The 24,464-nt window shown below is 47.7% G+C and overlaps 1 protein-coding gene across 5 annotated transcripts in view; it reads right to left on the reverse strand.

Annotated features, from left to right (window-relative positions):
• Positions 1-24,464, reverse strand: part of lrch3 (leucine-rich repeats and calponin homology (CH) domain containing 3) — a 28,916-nt gene that overhangs the window by 2,943 nt on the left and 1,509 nt on the right. The window contains exons 2-21 of one of the 5 annotated variants that reach the window (XM_062551683.1): positions 17,951-18,095; positions 17,254-17,380; positions 16,341-16,446; positions 14,824-14,960; positions 14,249-14,355; positions 12,600-12,693; positions 11,876-12,005; positions 11,282-11,433; positions 10,865-10,941; positions 10,481-10,529; positions 10,013-10,132; positions 9,363-9,410; positions 8,598-8,651; positions 6,774-6,845; positions 6,494-6,527; positions 6,000-6,113; positions 4,484-4,584; positions 3,934-4,071; positions 3,379-3,456; positions 5-2,985 (exon numbers count right to left, since the gene is read on the reverse strand). In XM_062551683.1, the coding sequence (XP_062407667.1) occupies positions 2,791-2,985; positions 3,379-3,456; positions 3,934-4,071; positions 4,484-4,584; positions 6,000-6,113; positions 6,494-6,527; positions 6,774-6,845; positions 8,598-8,651; positions 9,363-9,410; positions 10,013-10,132; positions 10,481-10,529; positions 10,865-10,941; positions 11,282-11,433; positions 11,876-12,005; positions 12,600-12,693; positions 14,249-14,355; positions 14,824-14,960; positions 16,341-16,446; positions 17,254-17,380; positions 17,951-18,095 (2,078 nt within the window). In that variant the 3' untranslated portion in view covers positions 5-2,790. Of the gene's footprint in view, positions 1-4; positions 2,986-3,378; positions 3,457-3,933; positions 4,072-4,483; positions 4,585-5,999; positions 6,114-6,493; positions 6,528-6,773; positions 6,846-8,597; positions 8,652-9,362; positions 9,411-10,012; positions 10,133-10,480; positions 10,530-10,864; positions 10,942-11,281; positions 11,434-11,875; positions 12,006-12,599; positions 12,694-14,248; positions 14,356-14,823; positions 14,961-16,340; positions 16,447-17,253; positions 17,381-17,950; positions 18,096-24,464 lie in introns of those variants that run through there. The other 4 variants (XM_062551684.1, XM_062551685.1, XM_062551686.1 and 1 more) reach the window with 4 other exon arrangements.

Here is a 24,464-nt window from a genome sequence, read left to right on the forward strand (position 1 = left end):
CGACACAACACAGAACAACACAACACAACACAGCAGACAAACAAAAACACACACACACGCACACACACACATATACGCATAGCCACACAAATACAAACAATCAGTGGCACACAAGCAGGCATACACAAACACAGACAGATGGAAGACGGGACAAAACATGGACACAAAGAACAAAAGGGGTGGGGGGGTGGGGGGGTGCAAAAAAAAGGGTATGTCAATGGATAAATAAATCATAAAAACACACATCAACTCAAAAGTCAAATCATGGAGCTGAAATCTCAACTCAAAACAAACAAATGGAGAACATGTTAAACTCAGGCATAACTTAAGAGGCAATACAAGAATGAATAAACAGAAAGAAAGAATGGAAGAAAAAACAAAGCTATGACCTTGTGGAAAAATCCAGGGGGGTGGGGGGGGGGGGGATAAACTAAGGAGAACGAGAGAGGAAAGAATTGTGCAGGAGTGACGCACACCGAGATGGGATTGGGGGGGATACCGATTCCCAAGATCACACACACACACGCACACACAACACACCACACAAGCGTGAGCGACGTCATGGGAAGTCATTCACCGGAGCTGAATGACTAGGGTGATAAGCCTACAGGTTACAAGCAGCAGTGGCACAGGGATCCAATATCAAAGGCTCTGTCTAATGGAGGGCAAGGTCTGGTTCTGCTGTGTAGTGTGTGGACTGAGTGTGTGAAGCTGTGGGCACATGTTTGTGTGTTGTGTTACTGCAGCCGACGAAGAGACAAAGAGAGAGAGAGAGAGAAAAGAGAAACGGCACAGTAGATCCTTCCGTCGAGTTTATTAGTGAAAGCGCTCAAGGAGGAATTGTCAGGTAAACAGAAGGAATAGCAGGCACATGGCATTCAGACAACATACACACACACACACACACACACACACACACACACACACACATACATACACACACACACACACACACAAATGACTCAGTGGCTAATAACACACTACACTTCCTTATCAGTCAAGGAAAACTGAGACATACACTCACTTCCACTATTTACCCTGACCATATTACTCCAGGAATTTGTAATGGCTTGAAATGGTACACCCAAAGAGACAGCACGGGCATAGGTGTGCATTACCGACACGCCTGCCTAGCCGTTTCATCAATGGCTCCATGCCTAGTATCGGGTGCACATTTCTAGGCCGAATTGGTTGGAAGGAACAGTCACTGTGGGTTTAGCCAACTAGCCACCATTTTCTAACCTACTCTCTCGTATCGGTAACAAGGGTTTTTCTCTTGAACGCTCTTCACTCCCCCCCCAAATTTCGTATTTTTTCCCCATTTTTTCTTTTTCGTTTCCTACAAAACACGCACGGTAAAAAAAAAACGCACAGCCTAGCAGTCACCGCACAGGTCTTCAGTGCACTGGTCAGGACAGAGAGACCTGGTTTACCCCTCCGTGGACAAGAGTCCGTTCACCAACTGGAAGGGAAGGGGAGGAGGGCCCTCTAGGCACAGGTGATTGATTGTGCATCGGACATCAAAGGCTCTGGGGCGGGGTGGGGGGACGGGGCGGGGTGGGGTTGGGAAAAAAGTGAGCCTTGATTAACAATTATCATTTACAAAAACCATCAGTTCATGGTACACGCTCTCGACGTCACAGGCTTGGTCTGTAAAAACGAGGCCATCAGTGAGCAGCAGCAGGTAACGTGAGTTCGAGGACGCTCAGGTGAGACGAGCAGCAAAGTCGTTATGTGCTTTCCAGAAAGCAGCAGCTCGTGTGCTTTTTACGCAAACCATCACTCGTCCGGCTAACACACACTTCAATACGCTGAATAACCTCCATGCAGAGAGACACAAATGACAGTGCAGGAGAGGGTTGCCTGCCTAGTCTAAATCAACAGAGGGCTGAGAAAGCAGATTGGGCTTTACCCAAGCCGAGTAGAAGCACATCTGACACAAGCCACCATTTGATGGAGGTCACATGATCACGAGTAGGGACACAGTGGTGTCTGCTCAGCTTGAGTACAAACCTACAGTCATACCAGCCCTGGTCTGTGGCCTCCCTTACATAGAACACAGCTACTGTGTGATGTAATGAAATAATGAACTAATGAATTGCAATAATGTACATTTTCCTTTTCTTTAAAACTAATAGGATGTAGGTACACTATTTCCCTCATTTAGACAAGCATGCTAACAAAAACCAGACACACACACACACACGCGTAAGATAAGGCACAACAAGGAAAGTTTTGGGGGGATCATTTCAGCAAAGGATTTGACACAAATGTAAAAAAAAAAAACAAAACGCTTCATTAGTCCCATTTCAAACCATCCTGTTGGAAAAAAGTTAAGACGAGTAGCAATGAGACGACGGAGAGACAAGGCCAAACGCGACTCTGCGCAGACTGGGTCTGAGGGACAGGAAATATCCACAGGCACACCTGCTCCTCACTCTTAAGGCTGAGAGAGTCCTGCCCACTCTTGTGCTTTTACCCCTTTTTTTTACGGGTTTAGCTTGCCGTCAATCAGAGTGCTGCCATGGGAATAGGTGGCGAAAAAGGTGGGGGATTGGCAAGGGCATGGTATTCTTCTTTTACACGCGATGGACTGAGACAAAGAAGTGCTATTACTGGAGGGGTGGCGTGGCGGCGCGTGTTGCGTTGGTGTGTGAGCTTATACGTGGTGATGAGGGTGGCAGCCGCCATACAGTTGGACGAGACGGGTTTGAAGGACTGCCGAGAGTTCTGCTCAGGGGGCTTTGGGTTGTGTGGTGGGGAGGTCGGTTGGACAACCGGCGTCTCAGTTCATAAGCGGGGCAGCAGGTGGCAGTAGAGCGCGCAGAGCAAGGACATGATGGAGAGATAGAAGAGGGCGAAGCCGGCCAGCTGCGCCGGAGGAGAGGCCAGGGGTGGGGGCGCCCGAGAGAGCAGCTCCGCCAGCGTCCGCAGCACCCCCCTGTCCTCCCCCCGCAGCACCTCCCCCACGGAGCACAGCCTCTCCTGAGAGCGCCACCCGCCAGACACACACACACACACACACACACACACACACACACATATGCACATGCGCACACATACGGAGAAACAGACAGAGGAGACAGGGTGTAGAGGTAGTCATGGGGTAAGAATGAGGGGAGGTAAGAGGTTACATCATCAGAGAGACAGGAAGTGATCAAAGGGAAAGAGTCATGGTTGGAGAAAATGAGAGAGAGAGAGAGAGAGACAGAGAGAGAGAGAGAGAGGATGAAGAGGGGAAAAAGCAGAGAGGAACGGTTAGTGGCAGACGAGGTCAGTATAGAAAAAAAAACACGCACACACACGTCATCAGTTGAGTTAGCCAGCCGTTACATAAATAGCAGCCAAGGAAGGAAAGATGACTCCCCCTCGCCTTACCTGAGGGACTCCGATTCTGCGGCACGCCTCCAGGAAGTTCTCCACATTCCGCCGACACTTGGCCATCGTCAGTTTGGGCTGCAGAGGGAGGCGAGACATTGCGTAATTAGTGACTGCGGAGTACCAGTTAACACAAGGCACAACCACCACGGTTACAATGTGACACCCAACATCACCAGACCAAAAGTACCAAACAAACAAGTCCACCGTGGCTATTTAGCGGAACACACGCACTGTGTGCAAACAGAGTTGTCCCTGCCTCTGATCTCACTGAGCTCACTACAAAGCATGTCAATAAATTCTGGCACAACACAATATAGGCAAGTGCTAAGTTATTTACTAATTACTAAACACACAACTTGCATTTTGTTTTCTAATTGCCCTTCGGCAAGCTGCTGAACCTCAAATATTTCCAACCAGTTGCTAAATACCCCATCAGAGTTATCAGCGCATACGTATGGCTAGCTGCAGCTCTCACTGTCATCTGAGAGGTCAGAGTAAGAATAAAGACAGTGAGCACATTCCCTGTCCCCCGGGCTTCCCCCCCAGACGCACCACAGCAGGGGAGGGGACGTGGATGCTGGGCACGGATCTGGGCCGCACATGGTTGGCCAGGTGGCACAGCACCACCCCGTCCGTCAGCGCTGCGCCCAGGTCACTGGGCAAGGACACTTTCAGCCGGCACTCAATGTTCTGCAGAGCGAGCGAGCGAGAGAGAGAGAGAGAGAGAGGGAGAGAGAGAGAGAGAGGGACAGAGAGAGAGAGAGAGGGAGAGAGGGAGGGAGGGAGACATAAGACCACCCCACACAGCACACAGTCAGGACATTTTCGCAACAATGAGCACGATGCTGCTGCACACTAGTCAATGTCAAGACAATGCAGCAGGAATGACGCACATGCACATTGTACACGCACAGGACTATCAGATGTATCATTAAATTAGCTGAATGGAACTCTTTCAAAAATATGTTATATTATCTTAAATGTGACCAATTTTGCTGGCAAATACCAATCGAGTCCAAATCGGTTACAACTGTACAAGTGCCGTGGTCTGTTATTAGAAATGAATTGATGAGAAGGTATCACTACCATCACCCGTCTGTACCTTTCTCAGTTGATCCACAAGCTCCGCCTCTTCTCCCACAAGCACCTGGGTTGGGGTGGGTGTGGCTTCCTCAGGCTCTGACCGAGGCACAGTTGAGTCACCTAGAGAGAGAGAGAGAAACCATTTCTCAAACAGATGTACCCCACAGGGTACCTAAACACACAAAACAAATTCAAATTCATGCATATACGCACACATATACACACACACACACACCAGGGTTTTTTCCTCCCCGAGTTACTGGCAGGAAATGCAAAAGTGAATGCAACTTCCAGAACATAAACAAAGGCCTTTGAAAGCCAGCAGCCTTCCTGCTTATCAAACGTTTATTTGCTTGTCTGTCAATATCCCAAACCCTCCTTTTGATGGCACTAAAAGATACAGGCTTAAATTGATTTAGGAAAACAAGTTGGGTGTGTCGTGTGTTCTAGTCCCTTTTCACACTTTCATACTTAGCAACTGATCAGGTGTACAGGTGACCGTCTGTGACAGCTGTACTGTTGACCGCACATAAACCTGTCAGTAGCTTCCCCTCTTGCAGTTTGAGTGGCCTTTTTTAGCTAGTATTGGCCACTGCTTCCTCAACACAGGGACAAGTGAAAAGTTGCATTTAGGGTGAACTGACAGCTGTACTAGTGTGCTTTTAGCGACAGGCCCGTCCAATTGTAACAATAGTGCAGGATGAGGACATCTAATTGAATTACACCAAAACCGACAACACCTTTTTTCTCCTTGAGCCGGCCAACATTTCATTTTCCTCAAGTAGGAAAAACCCTGAACACACACACACACACACACACACAGAACAAAACAAAAATACCCTTACTAAATACCCTAACTGGGAATTTACACCAAGAGTGAGACATAAGCAAGAGTGTGAACGTAAATCTATTTACGCTGCCTCTGTCTTTAACATGACACAACAATGTGCTTTCCTATGTGTGTTTCACATACATTGTAAAGTAAAGCGTAAAACACATGAAAAACACTTCAATAACGTCTCTGATGTAATTTCCCAGTTTCACACACAGAAAAAGGACAGGACAGACTCCCTCTCTCACAGACAGACACTTCCATGGTTATTCATATGCACACACACATAGAATGGGTTAGAACATTAATCTCCTGTGACAGCTGGAAGTCTATTGGTGTTAATTAACAGCCCTGCTGATTAATCCTGGTGAATGGAAAAGGGTCAACACACACACACACACACACACACTTCTCTCTATTGGTCTCTCACTCACACACAAACACACACAAACAGAGATCAGCAGCCCCACACACAAGCCACACCAACGGCAAGCGAAGCAGAATGCAATCAGTGAGGTCAATGTGATAGAAGCGGCCAAGGCCTTGCAGAAAGCAGCACCACTGCTAGGAGGTGACTAACACAAGCGAGCGGACGATGTGGTCGTCGGCAGAGCGTCTAACAGCATGCCATGACAGAGGGTCCTCCCCCCCTAAGAGTCGCGACCCCTCCGCATCCACCACCATCATCATCATCGACACCCACCTCTCTTCTTCTCCTCTCTCTGGCTGAGGCGGTACAGGAAGCTGTCGGGTCTCGGGGCGGGACCGCGGCAGGAGGGCGGTGCAGTGGGGCCGGGGTGAGAGGGTGATTGGAGGGCTGCAGGCGAGAGATGGGCGTGGGGGCCAATCGGAGAAGGAAACGGGTGTGGGGAGGTGGTGAATTTTGTGAGCAGTGGAGAGTGAATGGAGAAGGCACTAGCAGGTGAATGGATATTGTGTGGAGGTGTGTGTGTGTGTGAGTGAGTGAGTGTCGGTGTGTGTTTTGGGCAGGTTGTGGGTGGGGAAATGCTCAGCACTAAGAACCCGCATGGGACAGGCTTATAATGCAAGACAGACATAATACTCAGAGAGCCAACACAACTCCAGACTCCATCAACTGGACAATGGGACCAAAACAAACAGCAAAGGGCACTGCAAAAGGTGACTGTAGCAAGTGCTAAGCTATGCTTGGCACAAGCCAATGGCTCAGACACTTACCTGTGGGTGCCAATGATGAGCGGTCTTCCCCTTGCTGTACACAGGCAGGGCAAGATAGAACAGAAAAAGGCAGATCATTTAGAACACATGGGAAGCCTGTAGAGCTTTAGAGCATGACCTAACCTGCGATTTCAAATGTTAAGCATTTTACCAGCTGTGTGTCCTCTTGACATTCCTACATGCTAAATCGCTACTGCATCTCAAATTAGACCAAGTCCCTACGCAGCCGTTACAGGTTCCCAGCAGTGGGAGCTTGAGCTTCCCTGCTTGGCAGCAGTACCTGCAGTGGACAGGAGGGGGCGGTGTCTGAGCCATGAGAGACACACCCATCCATGGACATCCCAGGCAGAGACTACAAGCGCCGCGAAGGGACAAAAAGACAAAGAGGAGGAAACAAAGTAGGAAGGGAAATAAAGGAAGAGAAATAAGCATTTAAAGGAAGAAGGATATAAAAAAGGATGAAAATGTAACGAGACAAAAGAACACAGAAAGAATAACAATAAAACGTGAAATTAGCAGGGATTAAAATCGAAATGAGAAAGACATGGAGAAAACCGAAAGAAGAGAATAAGGTCAAAACAGAATAATAATAATGAAAGAATGAAACAGGGAAGAAAGATCAAGAAAAGAAAGAGAAAGATATTAAATGTTAGCCATTACTGCAAGCACGCACTTCTGTATGATATATTGAAGATAACACACACACAGCATGCAGCACAGATACAGGCCACAAGACAACACTGTGTGTGTGTGAGTGTGTGTGTGTGTGTGTGTGTTCTAATTCAGTGTATGTCGACATATTGTATATTTGTGTGCGTGTCAGTGTGTGCGCGTGTGAGTGTGTAACCACTATTTCAGTATTTGTGGACACATTGTTTTGTAAGAGAGAGGGAGTGTGTGTAAGGAAGTGGGTAGTGGTTGTGGTTGTGTGTTTGTTTGTGTGTGATTGTGGGTCTGTGGAAGGCAGGGATCTGTGTGTAGGTGTGTCTGTGTGTATGTTTGTGTGTGCTGGTGTGTGTGTGTGTGTGTGTGTGTGTGTGTGTGTGTGTGTGTAAACGTTTTAAGTACGTGTGATTCTTTCACCTGCTTGTGAGTGCCTGGCCTCCTCTTTATAGTGTTGGTGTCAGTGTCTATCTCAAACACCCTGAGAGGCTGGTACTCGCTCTGGCAAAGGCAGCCAGGCCGAGAGAGAGACGGAGTGAGAGACAGAGAGAGAAGAAAGAGAGGGAACGAGAGAGAGAGAGAGAGAGAGGCATAGTGGGACAGAGATAGTGAGAGAGTATGGTGTCAGAAGGGAGAGCCACAGAGAGAGAGAGATAGAGAGAGAAAAAGAAAGAGAGACAGGAATGGTGGGAAAGATGAAGAGAGAGGTGTCAGACAGACGAGAGTGCCAGAGAGAGAGAGAGAGAGAGAGAGAGAGAAGGGGAGAGGGGACAGCAGAAGAGAGTTCCAGAGAGTGAGAGAGCAAGAGAAAGAGAGAGAGAGTGAAAGAGAAAGACAGAGAAAGAGAAAGGGGACAGCAGAAGAGAGCAGAAGCTTTGAGCCGGGGTAGGCAGGTAGGTTACTGCGCAGCAGGGAGAGGGAGCTCGTGTTAGTCCAGTCACAGCTGAGGACAGGGAGCAGGGACACAGAGGAGGAACACACCCCAGCAACCCAACACAGCACAGCACAGTACACTACAGTACAGCACAGTACAACCCCACAGGCACAACGCCTGCCTCATAGACACTCGCCATCACTGTCTTACACACTGCTCATCATTCAAGTCGATATAACCATTACTATCTCATTGCTTAAGATAATTGATAGATATTTAATATAGGTGCAATATTACTTCCACGAAGAAAAACATTTAAACTATCTTTAAGAGGCAGACAAGGTACAGACAGAGCAAATCAAGATTAACTTTGTGACTTAATGACTGGGTGTCTGCTATGATTGGTGATGGCATCGTTTGTACTTGTAGCATCCACCAACCATAACAAGGGATTACAAGGTGGAAGTTTGGGGGGAAAGTCTGCGGGGATGATGTGATTGGCCGTGAAGGGGGGAGGGGGCGGGGTAAGCAGGGAGAAGGGGCCACACTGCGCAGTCAGACTCTTACCATGAAAAGGGCGGAGTCATCCGTGTGGGTAGAGCGTCTGGAGGGGTACACAGTCTGGGAGGGACGGGGAGAGAGGGAGTGAGGACGGACGGACGGACGAACGGACGGACACACACACACACACACACACACACATGCGGACGGACACGCACACACACACGTGGACATGCGTGCATACACACACACACACACACACACAAACATGCGTGCATACACACACACACACACACACGGATATGCATGGGTACAATCATGGACTCACACACACTCACAATGCAGACACACACACAAACTTGGACACACAGGTATGGACAGACATGTGCACAAGCGGATGTACACAAACACATTTTCACACACACACACGCACACACACAGACACAGACACACACGCAAGGGGTACAGAAAGGCAGCTACAACATATGGTCCGGCTTTAAGCATGATGGTAGAGGATGGACAGAATGGTGAAAAAGATGAATAGAACGAAAGAGGGAAGGGAGAACACTCAAGTAAAGAAGAGAAACAGTAAAAAGCAGAGTTTCAATGGGACAACGAGAGCCAAGAGCACACAGAAAAAAAATACTACCCTACTTTCAAGAACAAGACAACAGCAACAGAAAGGGGGCTATAGCCCCGGAAATACTGCGGCAGTGAGGAAAGTAACCAGGCCTACTGGAGGGCTTTAATAACTGGTCATGGCCGGTTACTACTGTTGCAATGTGTGCTGTCTGTTGCAGAGACTTGAGGAGGACGGAGATACACACTCACCTCGCCGTCTGTGGGGCTCAGCTTAGTGGGGCTCTGGGTGGCTTTGTGCTGGAAACGCACACGTGCACACGTGCACACACACACACACACACACACACACACACACACACACACACACACACACACACACACACACACACACACACACACAAAGAGTGTAAAACAATTGGTCAGAATCATGACCAGCTGGTTTCATTGACCACCGGGACGATAGTGTGTGTGTGCGTGTTTATGACTCTCTTGTAATAATTAAGCATGTCCAAATATGAGCGTGTGTGTGTGTGACAGGAAGTGAATCACATTTTCTGTTTGTGGGGGCCCATGAGCTGTTTAGCCAAAGGTCACACTGAAACCCCCCGGAGCTTTTCTGAGACGTCGGTCTGATTGTGTCAAAGGCAACCTGAGGGCTACGGTATGAGGTGGGATGAGATATTGTGAGACCGTGTGAGGGGGGAAAGTATGCACAGATGTGAACATGTGTACAAGTGCAGCGACGAAGCTCAATTTCTTATTGTGTGTGCGTGTGTGCGTGTGTGTGCATATGACATCACTTATTACGACCTCTCTTTGGAATGAGGAGTATCTTAATTTTTGTTATGTAATGACTGTGAAGCGTATGTGTGTGTGTGTGTGTGTGTGTGTGTGTGTACCTTGACGTAGCTCATGACGGCGTCCCTCTGGACGGAGCGCGTTTTGTGCCGCTCCTCTTCGTACCGCAGTGCTGCCAGCTGGGCCTCCCGCCGCACGCGTTCCACACCGACCCCTGACCTCTGTGAGATGGACATGAGGAGAAAGAGGACGAGGAGAGAGAGAGAGGGAGAGGGAGAGGGAGGGAGGGAGGGAGAGAGAGAGAGAGATGAGGAGAATGAGGGGTTTGCAGAGGAACAGACACTAACGCACTCAAATACCAGGAAAGATTTTCACCACAGATACGAAGACCACACACAGATAGACAAACACAAAAATAGACAGATAAACACGTGTACACACCCATAAAAAGACTCACATAGAGACCTGCACATTCAAGCGCGCGCACACACACACACACACACACACACACACACACACACACACACACATATATATACACATTGCACACTGCTGCAGTAGCTCTTTACCTGGCCCTGTGCTGTAGAGGATGTGGGACTTGCTCCATCTGGAACACTTCTACAGGGAGCAACACAGAAGAGTGACACAAACATCTAAACACTCTATCATTTGTTAATTAACTATAGCCTTGTGAATAATTTAGTAGTTAGTAGTAGTTTAGCAATTAGTAGTTAACAACAGTTACTATAGCCTTGTGAATAATTTAGTAGTTAGTAGTAGTTTATCAATTAGTAGTTAACAACAGTTTCCTTTATCAAAATAAATAAACAAATGAATAGCATCTGAGCATAACAACAGGAATACTAGGGACATGTGGGTGCATGTATGTGTGTGTGTAGCTGGGTTTCCTCTGAGGGCAAACTGAGGCAGTGGGAGGGATGTCGAGTCTGCACCTGTTGTGGAGGGAACCGTGTCGCCTCGGGTCATCTGTCCTTGTGTCTCTGGAAGAGCCGGACTTCACAGGAGAACCCTACAATGTGTCGTAGTGTAGGTTTAGTATCGTACAGACATACAACATACTGTAAGTGCACACAGTGACATACTTACATTCACAGACATATTCACACATAACATAAAATACGATTTGATAATCAGTTGACTAAAAATCTAAAGTTTCCCTGCCCACCATTTCATTTCATTTATTTACATCTTCATTTTTGTAGACAAAACTATTATCGCATTAGCTATTCAATATGCTATAAATAAATAAGCGATTGGATATTCAAAAATGGTGACCATACACACACAAACACCTCTCTGGTGATCTGCCACTTTAACACACACACACACACACACACACACATACACACCTCTCTGGTGATCCGCCGCTCTATGTAGGCCATGAACTGGGAGCTGAGGCTGACGGCGTCTGACGTCCGGCTCCTGCTGCTGCGGCCCTCCTCCTCCTCCTCCTCACCTGTACAGCTGTCGATGAAATCGATCTGCTCGATCTCCGTCTCCACTACCGAAGAGACACACACAGAAACACAGACATTAGCATTTAGCTGACGCTTTTATCCGAAGCGGCTTACATACAACCACACACACACACACAGGGTTTGGGTAAGACACACACACAAAAAAAAAAAAACACAAAAAGACCACACTCACACTCAATCCACTGCTCATTTCCACTGTGGAATAAGACAATAACTATAATTTGTAGTGTTGAAATGTTTACAGTGTTGAAAACACTGCTATTCTAAAACTATACAATCATTCAAACATCACATTTCGGAGGCTGTGGTGTCCTTGTCGCGTACACACACACACACACAGAGACAGACACTCACTTACGCACTCTAACAAACACGCAAACAGCCGTGTATAATCAGAGGCTAAGTGCAAACAAGCAAAGACACAAACACACACACACACACACACAAAAAGAGGAAGTATCTCACATGTGCCGTTGGCGACGCCTGAGCTGTGTTTGCTCTCGTCGCCGCGCTCCCTCTCTCGCTCCCTCCGCTGCCTCTGCTCTTTGGTGATCTCCGCCACTCTCAGAGGCAGGTCCGACAGCTCGTCCGTCGGCTGCAGGGGGACAGAGGGAGAGAGGGAGGAACGGGGGGATGGAGGGAGGGAGGGAGGGAGGGAGGGAGGGAGGGAGGGACGGGGTGGAATGAGTGCAGACAGGAAAAATCCGTGGAGGAGAGGGGGGACGCGGGAGGGGAAGCATTAAAGGGAGAGAGCGAGGGATGAGAAGACAAAAGAAGGGCACAGAGACAGGAAGGGCGATGAGCTCCCAGAGGTCAACATGTGTGAAATACGTCACTTAGGCTCAGAGGTCGCACGTGGCCGTCTGCCCTCTGGGAACAGCTGTGTTATTGTGTGTGTGTGTGTATGTGTGTGTGAGTGCGCGTGTGTTCTTATGATCTAATAGACCTAATCAGATCAAGGTTTGACTGAACGCTCAAAATCGCTCCTTTTCTCCATGGGCAGCTATCAGTAGTCTCAGCCTGACAAAGTTATGCCTGAAATGCCAGGGACAATATTTGTTTGCTAGCTACAAGTTAATAAACGACAGGACTTATGATTGACAACTGTGTGGAACGGAGCACAACTGCTGGTTGCGTGTGTGAGTGTGAGTGTATTAATATTATGTGTGTGTGTGTGTGTGTTTATTACCTCATTGCCTGACCATCTCTTGTCTCCGCTGTCCACGCTGTTGAAGCCAGAGTCCAGTGCTCCATAAGGCCGGCCGGGATACAGCTCCTCCACACTGTAGACAAATCATCAATCATCACACCACACACACACACACACACACATCACATACAAACACATCTGTCAGCAGTATCCAGTTCTTAAGTTGTGATGCAATAATTTGCTGATAATTCTTTCTCCGGGTCCAACCGGTCCAAGAGCCGCTCGTTTTTTCCCCATAGACAGGAAAATAAACTTTTTTTTTTCCGCTATTCAGAGTCGCTGATAAGAAAATTGTTATTCTACTACTCACTTGCTCCCTCAAACTGACAAAATTATATTTTTCATAGAGGCCTGAGCGAAAGTGAGCAAGAGAGTGGACACACAATGTTTGGCACTCTATGTGTGTGTGTGTGTGTGTGTGTGTGTGTAGTATTCAGGTGTTCAGGGCACGCAGTAGACCTCTGGAGGGTGTAGGCTTAGCATATGCACATGTGTGATGACCAAGACCATACTGTATGACATAAGGTGCTGCTGATGGACGTCCAGCCAAAGCCTCTGGCAACTAGCCCTGCCCTGTGATCTTTTCCCCAGTCCCACCCCCCAGGCTAGCATGCCACCCGCCCACTCCTAGCTAGCCGTGTCCAGCGCTTCCTTTACTGCTGACCCACATCCGCACAGCCTCCTCTGGGCACTTCCTTTGGACACCAACTGACAACACAGTGACACAGACAGTGATGGCACTGCCTGTCTGTGTGTGTGTGTGTGTGTGTGTGTGTGTGTGTGTGTGTGTGAATGTGTGTGTGTGTGTGTGTGTGTGTGTGTGTGTGTGTGTGTGTGTGTGTGTGTGTGTGTGTGGTAGAAATGTAAGAAAGGAGAAGAAAGGTTAGAAATGTTAGACATGACAGAAGGTCAGAAGGACAGAAGATGATGGCATTGATGGAGACAATGCTCTAAAAGAAGAAAAAAGTAAAGGGTTACAGGAAAGCAATTTAGAAAATGAGCAGTGTGTGTGTGTGTGTGTGTGTGTGTGTGTGTGAGAGAGAGAGAATGAGTGAGAGAGAAAGAGAAAGAGACAGAGGATAGACAGAGATAGACCGATAGGGGAAACATAGTGCCCCCTCCTCTGGTGTTCTACAGCTGTCTCTCAGTAAACAGCTGTTTCCAGGGCTGCCCCTTCAGCGTTGCTGCTGGCATTCGACATGCCTGTGTGTGTGTGTGTGTGTGTGTGTGTACTCGATTAAACACAGACAGAGTGTCTCTTTACACAGGCAGGAGGCAGAATGGAGCAAGTCACAGAGCACACACTGTTTGAGACTGTTCAACTGTCTGTGTGTATAAGACTGAGTGAGAGAGTGAATGTTTCAGTGTTAAATGCAGTTTGTATAAGATTGAGGAAGAAATTGAATGTTTCAGTGTGTTCAATGCAGTGTGTAAAAGAGTGAGAAAGAGTAGATTTTTCAGTGTGCTAAATGTGTATCTGATCCAAGAATCTCGCTTAACCTGTCTGTTTGACTCATTCAGTGAATAGCCAAAAGATCTTAGATAAGCCCACCCGAAACAGGCCATACATATAGTCCACTATGGCATGTGTGTGCGTGTGTGTGTGTATATGTGTGTGTGTCCCTTACCAGTTCCCGAATAGTGGTCTCCTGTCGTAGTCTGGGAGGTCAGGTGCTGTCTTGCACGCCTCCATGTTCAGATATTTAAATATGTGGATCTTCCCCTTTATACAGATCTGCCAGGAGATAGGAGAACAGAACGCATGACTAACATGTCCCAACACAACTCAACCACACCAATGGCTCCTTTCAGATCATCTTTTCCACTGGAGGCTGGACTTGTGTGTGTGTCACTGTAAGAGTGTGTGTGTTTGCAAACAATCATCAAAAGTAATGTGTCTTTTTTAAGGATGTGGGTTGGTGTTGGTGTCAATTTGTTTCCAGGTATAGCTATGTGGTAAGTGGGTTTTTAATAACGTAATGGACTACAATTCTAAATCAAGCAGACAACACCTTAAGATGCTGTTAGCAGAGCAGTGTGTTTCTGAGTGAGTGTGTAAGTGTGTTTGTGTGTGTGATATAGAGCAAGTATCTGTGCATTGGTGTACAAACTGAGCATCTGAATGTGTGTGTGTGTGTGTGTGTGTGTGTGTGTGTGTGTGTGTGTGTATGTGTGTGTGTGTGTGTGTGTGTGTGTGTGTTACCTGTGCAGGGGGGCTCTGTAAGGGGTTGTTGTCTAGCACGATGCTCTGTAAGTGTCGGAGGTTGCGGTAGCAGACGGGGATGGACGTCACCTTGTTACAGGAGAAATCCAAACGCACCAGAGGCAGCTCTGCCAGCTCTGAGCAGCACAGAACAGAATAGAACAACAGTCAACAGAACAGAACACAGGCAACAGAATAGAACAAAGTCACCAGAACAGAACACAGTCAACAGAACAGAACACAGTCAACATCACAACCACAGGCCACAAAACGAAGGTTACGAATGTAACCACGGTTCTATGAGTTTTGGATGACCGCCAGAGGCGGTGCTAAAAGCACCGTCTCTGGCGGTCAGGAGAAACGAAATAGAACCACAATAGCGATTCATGGGAAGGAATATACAACCAGGTCATTACTACGGAGTACATTCTGAGGCTGTCTTTTGTTGCCAAACTTGCCATCACAGGATACATAGTGCAATAATGACTTACTGGTTGTACATTGTCCCAGCTTTTATAGAGTGTCATGTTAATAAACAAGGAATATCAATTCTAAATAATATTACTACTGTTCAATAACTAGCTTACAAGCTTCTGTATAGCCCATCAGAACTTCACAGCTAATAATGTAACAATGAGTGGTTGCCTATGGCAGGGGTTCATGTTCAGGTGAAGCTATCAAACACAGGCCTGAATGACCAATCGGAATTGAGCATTGCATGAAGTTGCGGAATGATAAAGTTACATAACTGGGAATGATCAAGGATTCATTTTAATTTCACAAAAATATGTAAAGATTTGAATTCCAAAATATAAAGATTCCTTAATATTGTATGAATCTGACTAGAATTGCGCTTAACAAAAATAAATAAAAACAACAAATAAAGAATTAGGGACTTAATCATCACCATTCAGCGGACTCAATATGGAAGCAACTGATTTTGTTACACTACTGGCCACAAAGCACTAAATTGAAAGCATATTTCAAATACTACTAATCAAACCAACAGACTGATTGGCATCTAATGTGATTCAATAACTCAACTGTCTCAATACTTAACTGCACTGATTTCCTTCCCCTCTCCTAGGTACCATCAACACAACATTAAGCCATTACACAGCAATAGGACATAATATCAGGTAATCATGCATTAACAAAACAGTGAACATGTAAGATTACAGTCAGAGACCAAATGCATACCACTAAAATGCATAGTAGTTAACGCATGGCCTAACTGTCATCAGCATCAACACAATACCCAAACATAACTACTTTTAGAACGTCAGAGTCTTATCAAACACAGCTCAAGCAACAGATCCATGCACAGAGCAACAATGTGCAACGGTCACCAGATGTCCACACACACACACACACACACACACACACACACACACACACACACACACACACACACACACACACACACACACACACACACACACACACACACACACACACACACACACACACACACACACACACACACACACACACACACACACACACACACGCTGTACCTGGGGGCAGGCGTGCCAGGTGGTTTCTGCGGATGTTAAGGTCCCGCAGAGCCTCCAGCTGTCCCACTTGGGAAGGCAGAGTCTGGATCTCATTGCAGCTCACGTCCTGCTCCCAGCGAAAACACGCAAAAGTGTCAGACAAACACATCACTCGACAGGAAACCAACTTAGTAACCTTAATACACCTGATTCTCAAAGAGTTGGGAAGGACACACACACACACACACACACACACACACACACACACACACACACACACACACACACACACACACACACAGTGTAGTCTGGCATGCTCCATGCATGTACGATCATGATAAAATAATAGCAATAATAACAATAATAATAATAGCCTAATATCAAGTATGTGTAATAGGTCTGTGTCAACATAACTCTGTAGCCAGGTTTGAGGAGAAATACGAGCCAGGCAGCAAAAGTGCTACACTCTGGGGGCATGAACATGGGGGCTCATGATGATAATGCCCCCAGAGTGTAGCACTGTAGCTGCCTGGAAGCTCTAACTGTTGGCTGCAGCAACTCAAGCTAGGTACAACCGATTGTTTCTATTGTCAGTTCTCGGTGACCTCGAGAAATGAAGATCTATGCGAAAATTGGCCGGATTTCTCCTTTATTGACAATCATCATTTATACTGCTAAAAAATGCGGACACATATCGTTTTTCATAATCGCCACAACACATTTTTTTAAATAGTCCAGCCCTTTTTCCATTCTCAAACAACATTCACAAAAACTCGGACAGTCGCACTGACAATCGCACACAATTCCACCTGTGCTCAAAAACAAACAAATGTCTGATCAATGGCTATCGATCCAATGTGTGACTGAAGTGTTGGCTTAATTTTCTTTGGAGCAGTGTAAGAGTGTCATGTGACTGCGGGCGCCAGATGCCCACCAGTTCAGTGAGCTGTCGGAGTTGGCCCAGTTCCTCGGGCAGGGACACCAGCTTGTTGTTGCAGGCGATCAGGACCTTCAGCGGCAGGCTGCACACTGGAGCGGGTAACGTGGACAACTGGTTCCGACTGGACAGGAGAAAAAAAGAGAGAGAGGAGGAGAGGAAAGATCAACAGACAGATGAGAGTAGGGGGAAAGGGAGGGAGAGAGAGAGAGGGAGAGAGAATAAATATTAGTAGGTGTTGGTGTGTAGGTGTATTGTTCCGGGTGGAAGGGAAACTTCAATCCTGCCTAAGTGGGCCAACCATGTGGATCCGTTTAGCTGCACAATTCTCGAAAGAGGAACTAGAACTGATAAATAGGTTCAGATGGTGCAGCACATGGGCGAGAAAACACACACACACACACACACACACACACACACACACACACACACACACACACACACACACACACACACACACACACACACACACACACACACACACACACACACACACACACACACACACACACACACACACACACACACACACACAGTCAAACAGACCTTGGTCCTGTCAACAAAATGATCCTGGGTTTGATTCACAGTACACACTTTGATTAAACATATATCTTCCAAAACGCATCTGTGAAACAAACACATGTTACATGTATAGCCTTCTGTGTGTATTTGTCATGTCCACAGTGTAGATTACCTGATGTTTAGGTAGGTGAGAGCCTGCAGGTTGACTAGGCTGTCAGGCAGAGAGCGTAGGCAGTTCTGATACAGGTTCAGATTCTCCAGGGACACAAACATGCACACCTCCACTGGCAACTCAGGCAGCCTATTCCGGGACAGATCTGGAGAGATAGAAGAAAAGGGGGAGAGAGAAAGTGAAAGTGTGAGAGAGATAGACAGAGAGAGAAAGAAAGAAAGAAAACCAGGGAGGGAGACAGGAGGAGGTGAAAAACAGAAAGGAGACAAAGAGAATAGAGGAGGAAACAAAAAACAAGTGGAAAGAGAAAAAACAAATGAGCGCTAAAATTAGCTGAAAAACAACCCCAAACAAGTGTGTACCATTCCTGAGCCGTGAGGCCTGAAGACCGAGCTGCTGGCCTTCCCGCCTCTGATCCTCAGCCCAGAGAGTTGCTGTGGCGACGCACTCCACTCCTCACAGACCAGCTGAATCCTCTCTTTCTTTCTATCTTTCTTTCACACTCTGTCTCTCTTTGACGCCCCCTTCCCCAACACACACACACACACACACACACACACACACACACACACACACACACACACACACACACACACACACACACACACACACACACACACACACACACACACACACACACACACACACACACACACACACACACACATCCCTTATTTCTTTCAGTTATTCCCATATTTCTCCTCCCCACCCCCCAATTCCTCCTTTCATTTTCTTGGCTGTCCATCTCCTCCTCTCTCATCTCCACAGCTGAGCCCACAGATGCCCCACACATGTTCCACATGTTCCCAGACAGGAACACAGGCAGGCAGGCAAGCTCACAAGCAGAGGGCCACATTGCCCTCCTAGCCGTCTGCCTTGTCCACCAGCCCCCAGCAGACAACATCCAGATCAGTATCAGCCCACTAGTACCCAGCCCTTGCCCCAGACTCAGACCACATTCATACAGAGAGAGAGAGAGAGAGAGAATAGAAGAGACTGGGAGAGAAAGCGTGTGGGAGAGGAGAGAAAGAAAGAGAGAGAGAGAGAGAGAGAGAGAGAGATATGAAGGGTGAGAAAGAGAGTAAGTGAAAGAAAGAATTGTACACCCAGGGATCTCTGATAAAGCTTCCAATGGCTTTCCAAAGGGCCTGTTGAATGACACAGAGGGTAAGAGAAGTTCACAGCCCTCCAGTGGTGTTGAGGCCACTGAGTCTTTGTAGCTTATACTTTTAATGGTGCCATTTTTCACCCTTATACCTATGGGCTGCAATAAAAAAAAACAGCCTTTGGCTAAATATATGGACACATAAACAACTACTAAAACCACAAACACTCTGACACACACATTCTCTCTCTCTCACACTCACACACACGCTGAGTTTGTACACAATTGCACAAATACACAAACACACACACACGCGCACGCGCACACACACACACACACACACACAAACCCCATGATGTCTGAAAATAGAGCCCAACCTGACAGGCAGATAAAAGTCCCAGGTTTTCTGTCGCAGAGGGCCATATCAAAGCGCTGAGGGGGCTGAGTAGCGCTTTGTCTGCTCATCGCAGGAACAGGCGGCAGTGTGGGGCCGCGCCTAATAATAGCAGAACGCTGCATAGCTAAATAATCAGCCTCCTCGGCCCAGGCCACAACGCTCAACGCTAGCGAGTGTGTGTGTGTGTGTGTGTCTGTCTGTGCATGTGTGTGACCGAGTGTGTGTGTGTGCTTATACAACACCACGGCCTAGCGTGCTTGCTTGGTGCATGTCCGTGCCTGAGTTCATGTGTTTATGCAGCGTGCCGTCATCCTTTATTGCGCCACATGCTGAGTGTGTCGTTATAGAGAACAAGAGGAAGACGGAGAGGGACAGGAAGAAGAGGGAAAAGGTCTCCCGCCGCACTGGGCTCCTGCAGGCCTGTCAGGACGGTGAATGTCAGCCCCGAGTTCTGTTTGGCCGTCTCCGTGGAGGTTTGGAGCAACCGGGGCCTGAAAAACGCTCAAAGGGGTCGATTGTAGTGTCGCTGGAGCAGGGGGGGGGGGGACGACGACACAAGAGCTGGCCTTTATTTACGTTCCTCTCTGAAGGGAACGTTCCCAAACCCTCAGCGCCCGGGCTTTGATCTTAGCAGGGCCGCTGCGCTCCTTCTCCATTATCTGCCACGGGAATCGCGGCGCTCCGAATGCCCAATTCCTTCTGCTTCCCAAAATAGTCAAATTATATGCACTTTGGAGCAATTCTCCAGACGGCCGTTCCAAGAGCGCTTAGCACTGCGGAGAGTGTGGGAGTCTGACACGGGGTGAGCATGCCTCCAGAGTCAAAACAAAAATAAAGGAGGATATTACCGAGGAGGAGATAGCAGCCTGAGCATCCTCGAAGCTGTGCGTCAGTCTTATGTGTCGCAACTGACCCGGCAAATGGTCTCACTGAACTGTACTAAGATGGAGGGGGTCGGAGAACTGACCATGTATTCTTGAGCAATGCTGCATTTCTCCAGGGAGATATACGCTTGGGTCCATTCTTTACTTTTCACGCGATTTTCAGATGGCTCATTCTCCTTAGCTGTAGCATGGTCTAGCATGAAGAGGAGGCAAAGCCACCTGCGACTGCACGTCCATACTCCTTCTTTATGTGGCAGTCTATTGTTGTTAGAGGTATGACTGTACAATTCCGAGGTGTTAGTATGCCCACTAATGCATTTCCCTGCTTCCAAGGGTCTATATTTATCTGTGCAGCTGTGTCCAGAATCCGGGTTTGGGATACAGGAAGTTCTGCGCTCAGCAACGTCTGCTTCCTACTCTGGGATCCCCCCCGTCCCCACAAACACACACACACACACACACACACACACACACACACAAACGCACACACACACCCACACACACACACATTATCAACATACAACTGATGCACACACACACAAACATTGAATCAGTTACACCATAATCAGATCTCTGGGACTGACTTACATAATCAGCCAATAGAGACTGCAATCTTGTGTGTGTGTGTGTGTGTATGTGTGTGTGTGTGTGTGTGTGTGTACACGTGAATGTAATTTGTTTATGCTGGAGCCGAGCGTGCTTGGTGCATGTCTGTGCCTGAGTCTGAGTGTTTATGGAGCATGGTGTCATCCTCCATCACTCCATGTTTGAGCGTGTCATGTTTTTCAGTACGTCATGTCTACCCCATTACTGAGCTGACAATTTAGTATGGTTGTGAATGGGCACAGCCCTCCTAGATTTCTGTGCCTGCCTAAAAAACAACCACATACCACAACCACAACCACAGCCTCTTTCGAGTTAACAACTCAGTTACTGTTAGCAGGTAGCCTACCTTGAGTGAATATGCCCTGCCTAGACTATGACATCCCAAATAACAGCGACTTAAAATTTGCCATGACACTTCAGTTCAGGTGGCATCAGAAGGCAGCCACATCTTCCTTTTTAGTAGACTTGAAGCAAACACATTCCTTCACAAGGCCTTCACAATCTTCTTTGGGGAATAAAACATGTTGTCTCGTCCCTGTGTCGTCGCTCAGGAGGTTCTGTAGCATTCAGGCCACTAACGCCAACACACAGCCAAACCAAAAGGAAAAAGGCTGGGGTTTGGGAGGCTATGCATCTTCTGCATTCCCTCATTACAGAGCCAATGATAGCAGCGGCAAGTGCACGCATGGCTGTTCCCCCCCCCTTCTTGTTCCAGTGGTGGTTAAGACATAATGGGACCTGAAGGCGTTATATCATCCCCTCTGCACTTACACAATAACTCCAGCATGTCCTGCACAGAAAGATCCGGAAAGGCACGCAGGCACGACTCACACAACCTCACACAGAGTCAGTGCTCAGAGCCTCGCTCATTCCTAACTGCCAGGCCTCACGGTCCTCTTGCTCTCAGTGGCATTCTTGCCTGTTGCTTTCATGATGAAGAGACACCCATGAGAAGAGGAATTCTTTGTTCTGCTTTCTAACTTGGGCCTTGCTTTGGGGTGGGGATCTTCATGTTCAGTCATCTCAGTACTCCGTGTTCATTCACTGCACTCTGAGTTCAATTTTCTATTCATTTTTAGGCAGAAATCACCTCATCACATCTATTAATCTCTAACACCTTTCTTCTTCTCACTGTTCGTCAGCATTTCTCTGTAACTTCAGGGGGTCAACGCTAGCATTAGCCTAACTTCTTACCGGAAAACAGGTCACTGGGTCATCTAATGTAGTGGCCTGAGTAAGTAAGGGTCTCCCATCAGACAAAATGTTCATTCATCCTCAGTGAATCAGCACCTATTGGGCAAAAGCTGTGATGCTGATAAGCATCATTTCAACAGGGCAGCATGAGCCGTCCGGACAACAATTCAGTGACCATGTCAGGCCGCCAGTGCTATGTTTGTGGTGGCCATACTCCAGCATGGGGAGGCCAAGAGATCCATCGGGCCATGGGTAATGTCCAACACCTCTCTCCCGCCCTATGTCTCTGTCTCTTTCTTTCTGTGTCCCTCTGTGTATGTGTGCGTGTCTCTCTCTCTCTCTCTGTCTCATTCCCCCTCTCAGTCTCTATATATCTCCACCCCCTCTCCCTCTCTCTCTTTTCTCTCCCTCTCTCTCCTCCTTTTCTTTCCCCCTCTTTCTGTATCCCTCCTCCCTCTCTCTCCGTCTCTCTCTCCCTCTTTCTGTATCCCTCCTCCTTCTCTCCGTCTCTCTCTCCCCCTCTCTCCCTCTATCTCTCCTCCCTCTCTGGTCATCTCTTGACTCCACTAGTTCTCCCTAATCGGGTAATTGTGTAATTTCTCCGGCGAGCTCCTCCCTGCGATAAACAGAGCGGGGCCAGCCCCAGGCGTCAGGCCGCTGGTGGGTAAACAAAGCTGCTGTTTGCAGGTTTCTGCCCAGCTGATCAAACCCCAGGGAAAACAGCTCCAGTAGGGACAGAGTTGGCCTGCCCCTGCTCCTGCTCCAGCCTGGGAGTTGAAGTTACAGAGCCAAGTTCGTGGGAGCTAGCTAGCGAGCGAGAGAGTGAGTGAGCGCGCGCTAGAGAGAGAGAGCGAGAGCTAGGCCTCTCCTTTCTTCTGCCTGAGATGCCCTCCCTACTTCCTGTCCCTTGCTTTCTTTTGTGAGCAGCTTTGGCAGCAAGCACTGGAGCTGCCCCAGAGCAACAAGGGGAGAACACTGCACTGTGCGGGCCTCAACACACACACACACACACACGCACACACACCAATAAGCATGCGCTCCAATTCCTCAGTGCACACAGACAAGAGTGATCAGTGTGGCGCCCAAGGCAAGAGCAGCACACTCACACACACTGGGTTAGGATACCCTATCCCGCTTCTCCAAAAGATACACACATTCTATCTGTCTGAACACACACAGACAGACACACACATGCGCACACACACACACACACCAAGCTTTTCTGTTCCCCCCTGGGGCAAAGATTCCAGGGGTGGATGTGAGAGTCATTCCCCATAACAAACACAAAAACACACAATATGAATAAACAGGCCCTGGCACAAACAACAACAAAAGACAAAGCATTCCAAATGCAGCTCGTAATAAAATCTCACCAAATCCTTACAAAGGTAGCACATAATATTACCATCTAGCTAGATATGATTATATTATATTTTTTGAAACCGTATCATTGTTTTTCCTTTGTGCTCACAGACCTGCCGCAATTCTGCCTTCGGTGCGCAGCTGCACGCCCAGCTATTCTACCTCTGTTGTTTGGCCCAGAATTGATGGGATTAATCAGTTGCTTCATGTGACACGCAGCAGACATCAAAACACAAGGGTGTCCCTGTGCGCGAGGAGGAACATCACGCTTGCTCTCCCGCCCTCTTCCCCACTGCTGCCCCCCCCTTCTCTCTCTGTCCTCTTTAGTTCCTTTTCTCACACCATGCACAATTTACTAGTTTAACTTAAATCCTCTGCAGACACCTTTATGCTATTGAAATGTTTCAATTTCAGTTTCACAGTACTCTGTCATCCATTACATCATCGGACATGTGAGTGAGGTCTAGGCAACCATAGAGACTCCGTAATCGGAATCTCTCAGCCCCCACACATCATCACATTGTCTGTCTGTCTGTCTGTCTGTCTGTCTGTCTGTGTGTCTGTGTGTCTGTGTGTCTGTGTCCCTCCTCCTCTCCCTCTGTCCAGACACCCCCTGTGTCTGTCACCCGTATGTGAGACAGTGTTACTGACCCCACAGGGGTCAACAAAGCTTGCACAGGATCAATGCTGGCCCACATTCAGTGGGATGCTGGTGGGGACACAAGAGCAGCACGACTGCCCAGACTGGGGACCAGTTTGCCAGAACCCTTAAACTGAGACTATACCAAAGCTATAATTCTCATGTGAAGAAAGAGAGACCATATGCCTTCAGTAAAAATCTCCGCCGGAATAGACTAGAGAGAGCCGGAGCGAGAGAGGGGGAAAAAAGTTGACGTGCCCAAAATATCCTACAAAGGAATGAGACAGCCAAACAGGAAGAGCAAACACATACTGTGTGTGTGTGTG

Source organism: Sardina pilchardus, chromosome 13, assembly GCF_963854185.1.
Source record: "Sardina pilchardus chromosome 13, fSarPil1.1, whole genome shotgun sequence".
Classification (NCBI taxonomy): Eukaryota; Metazoa; Chordata; class Actinopteri; order Clupeiformes; family Clupeidae; genus Sardina; species Sardina pilchardus.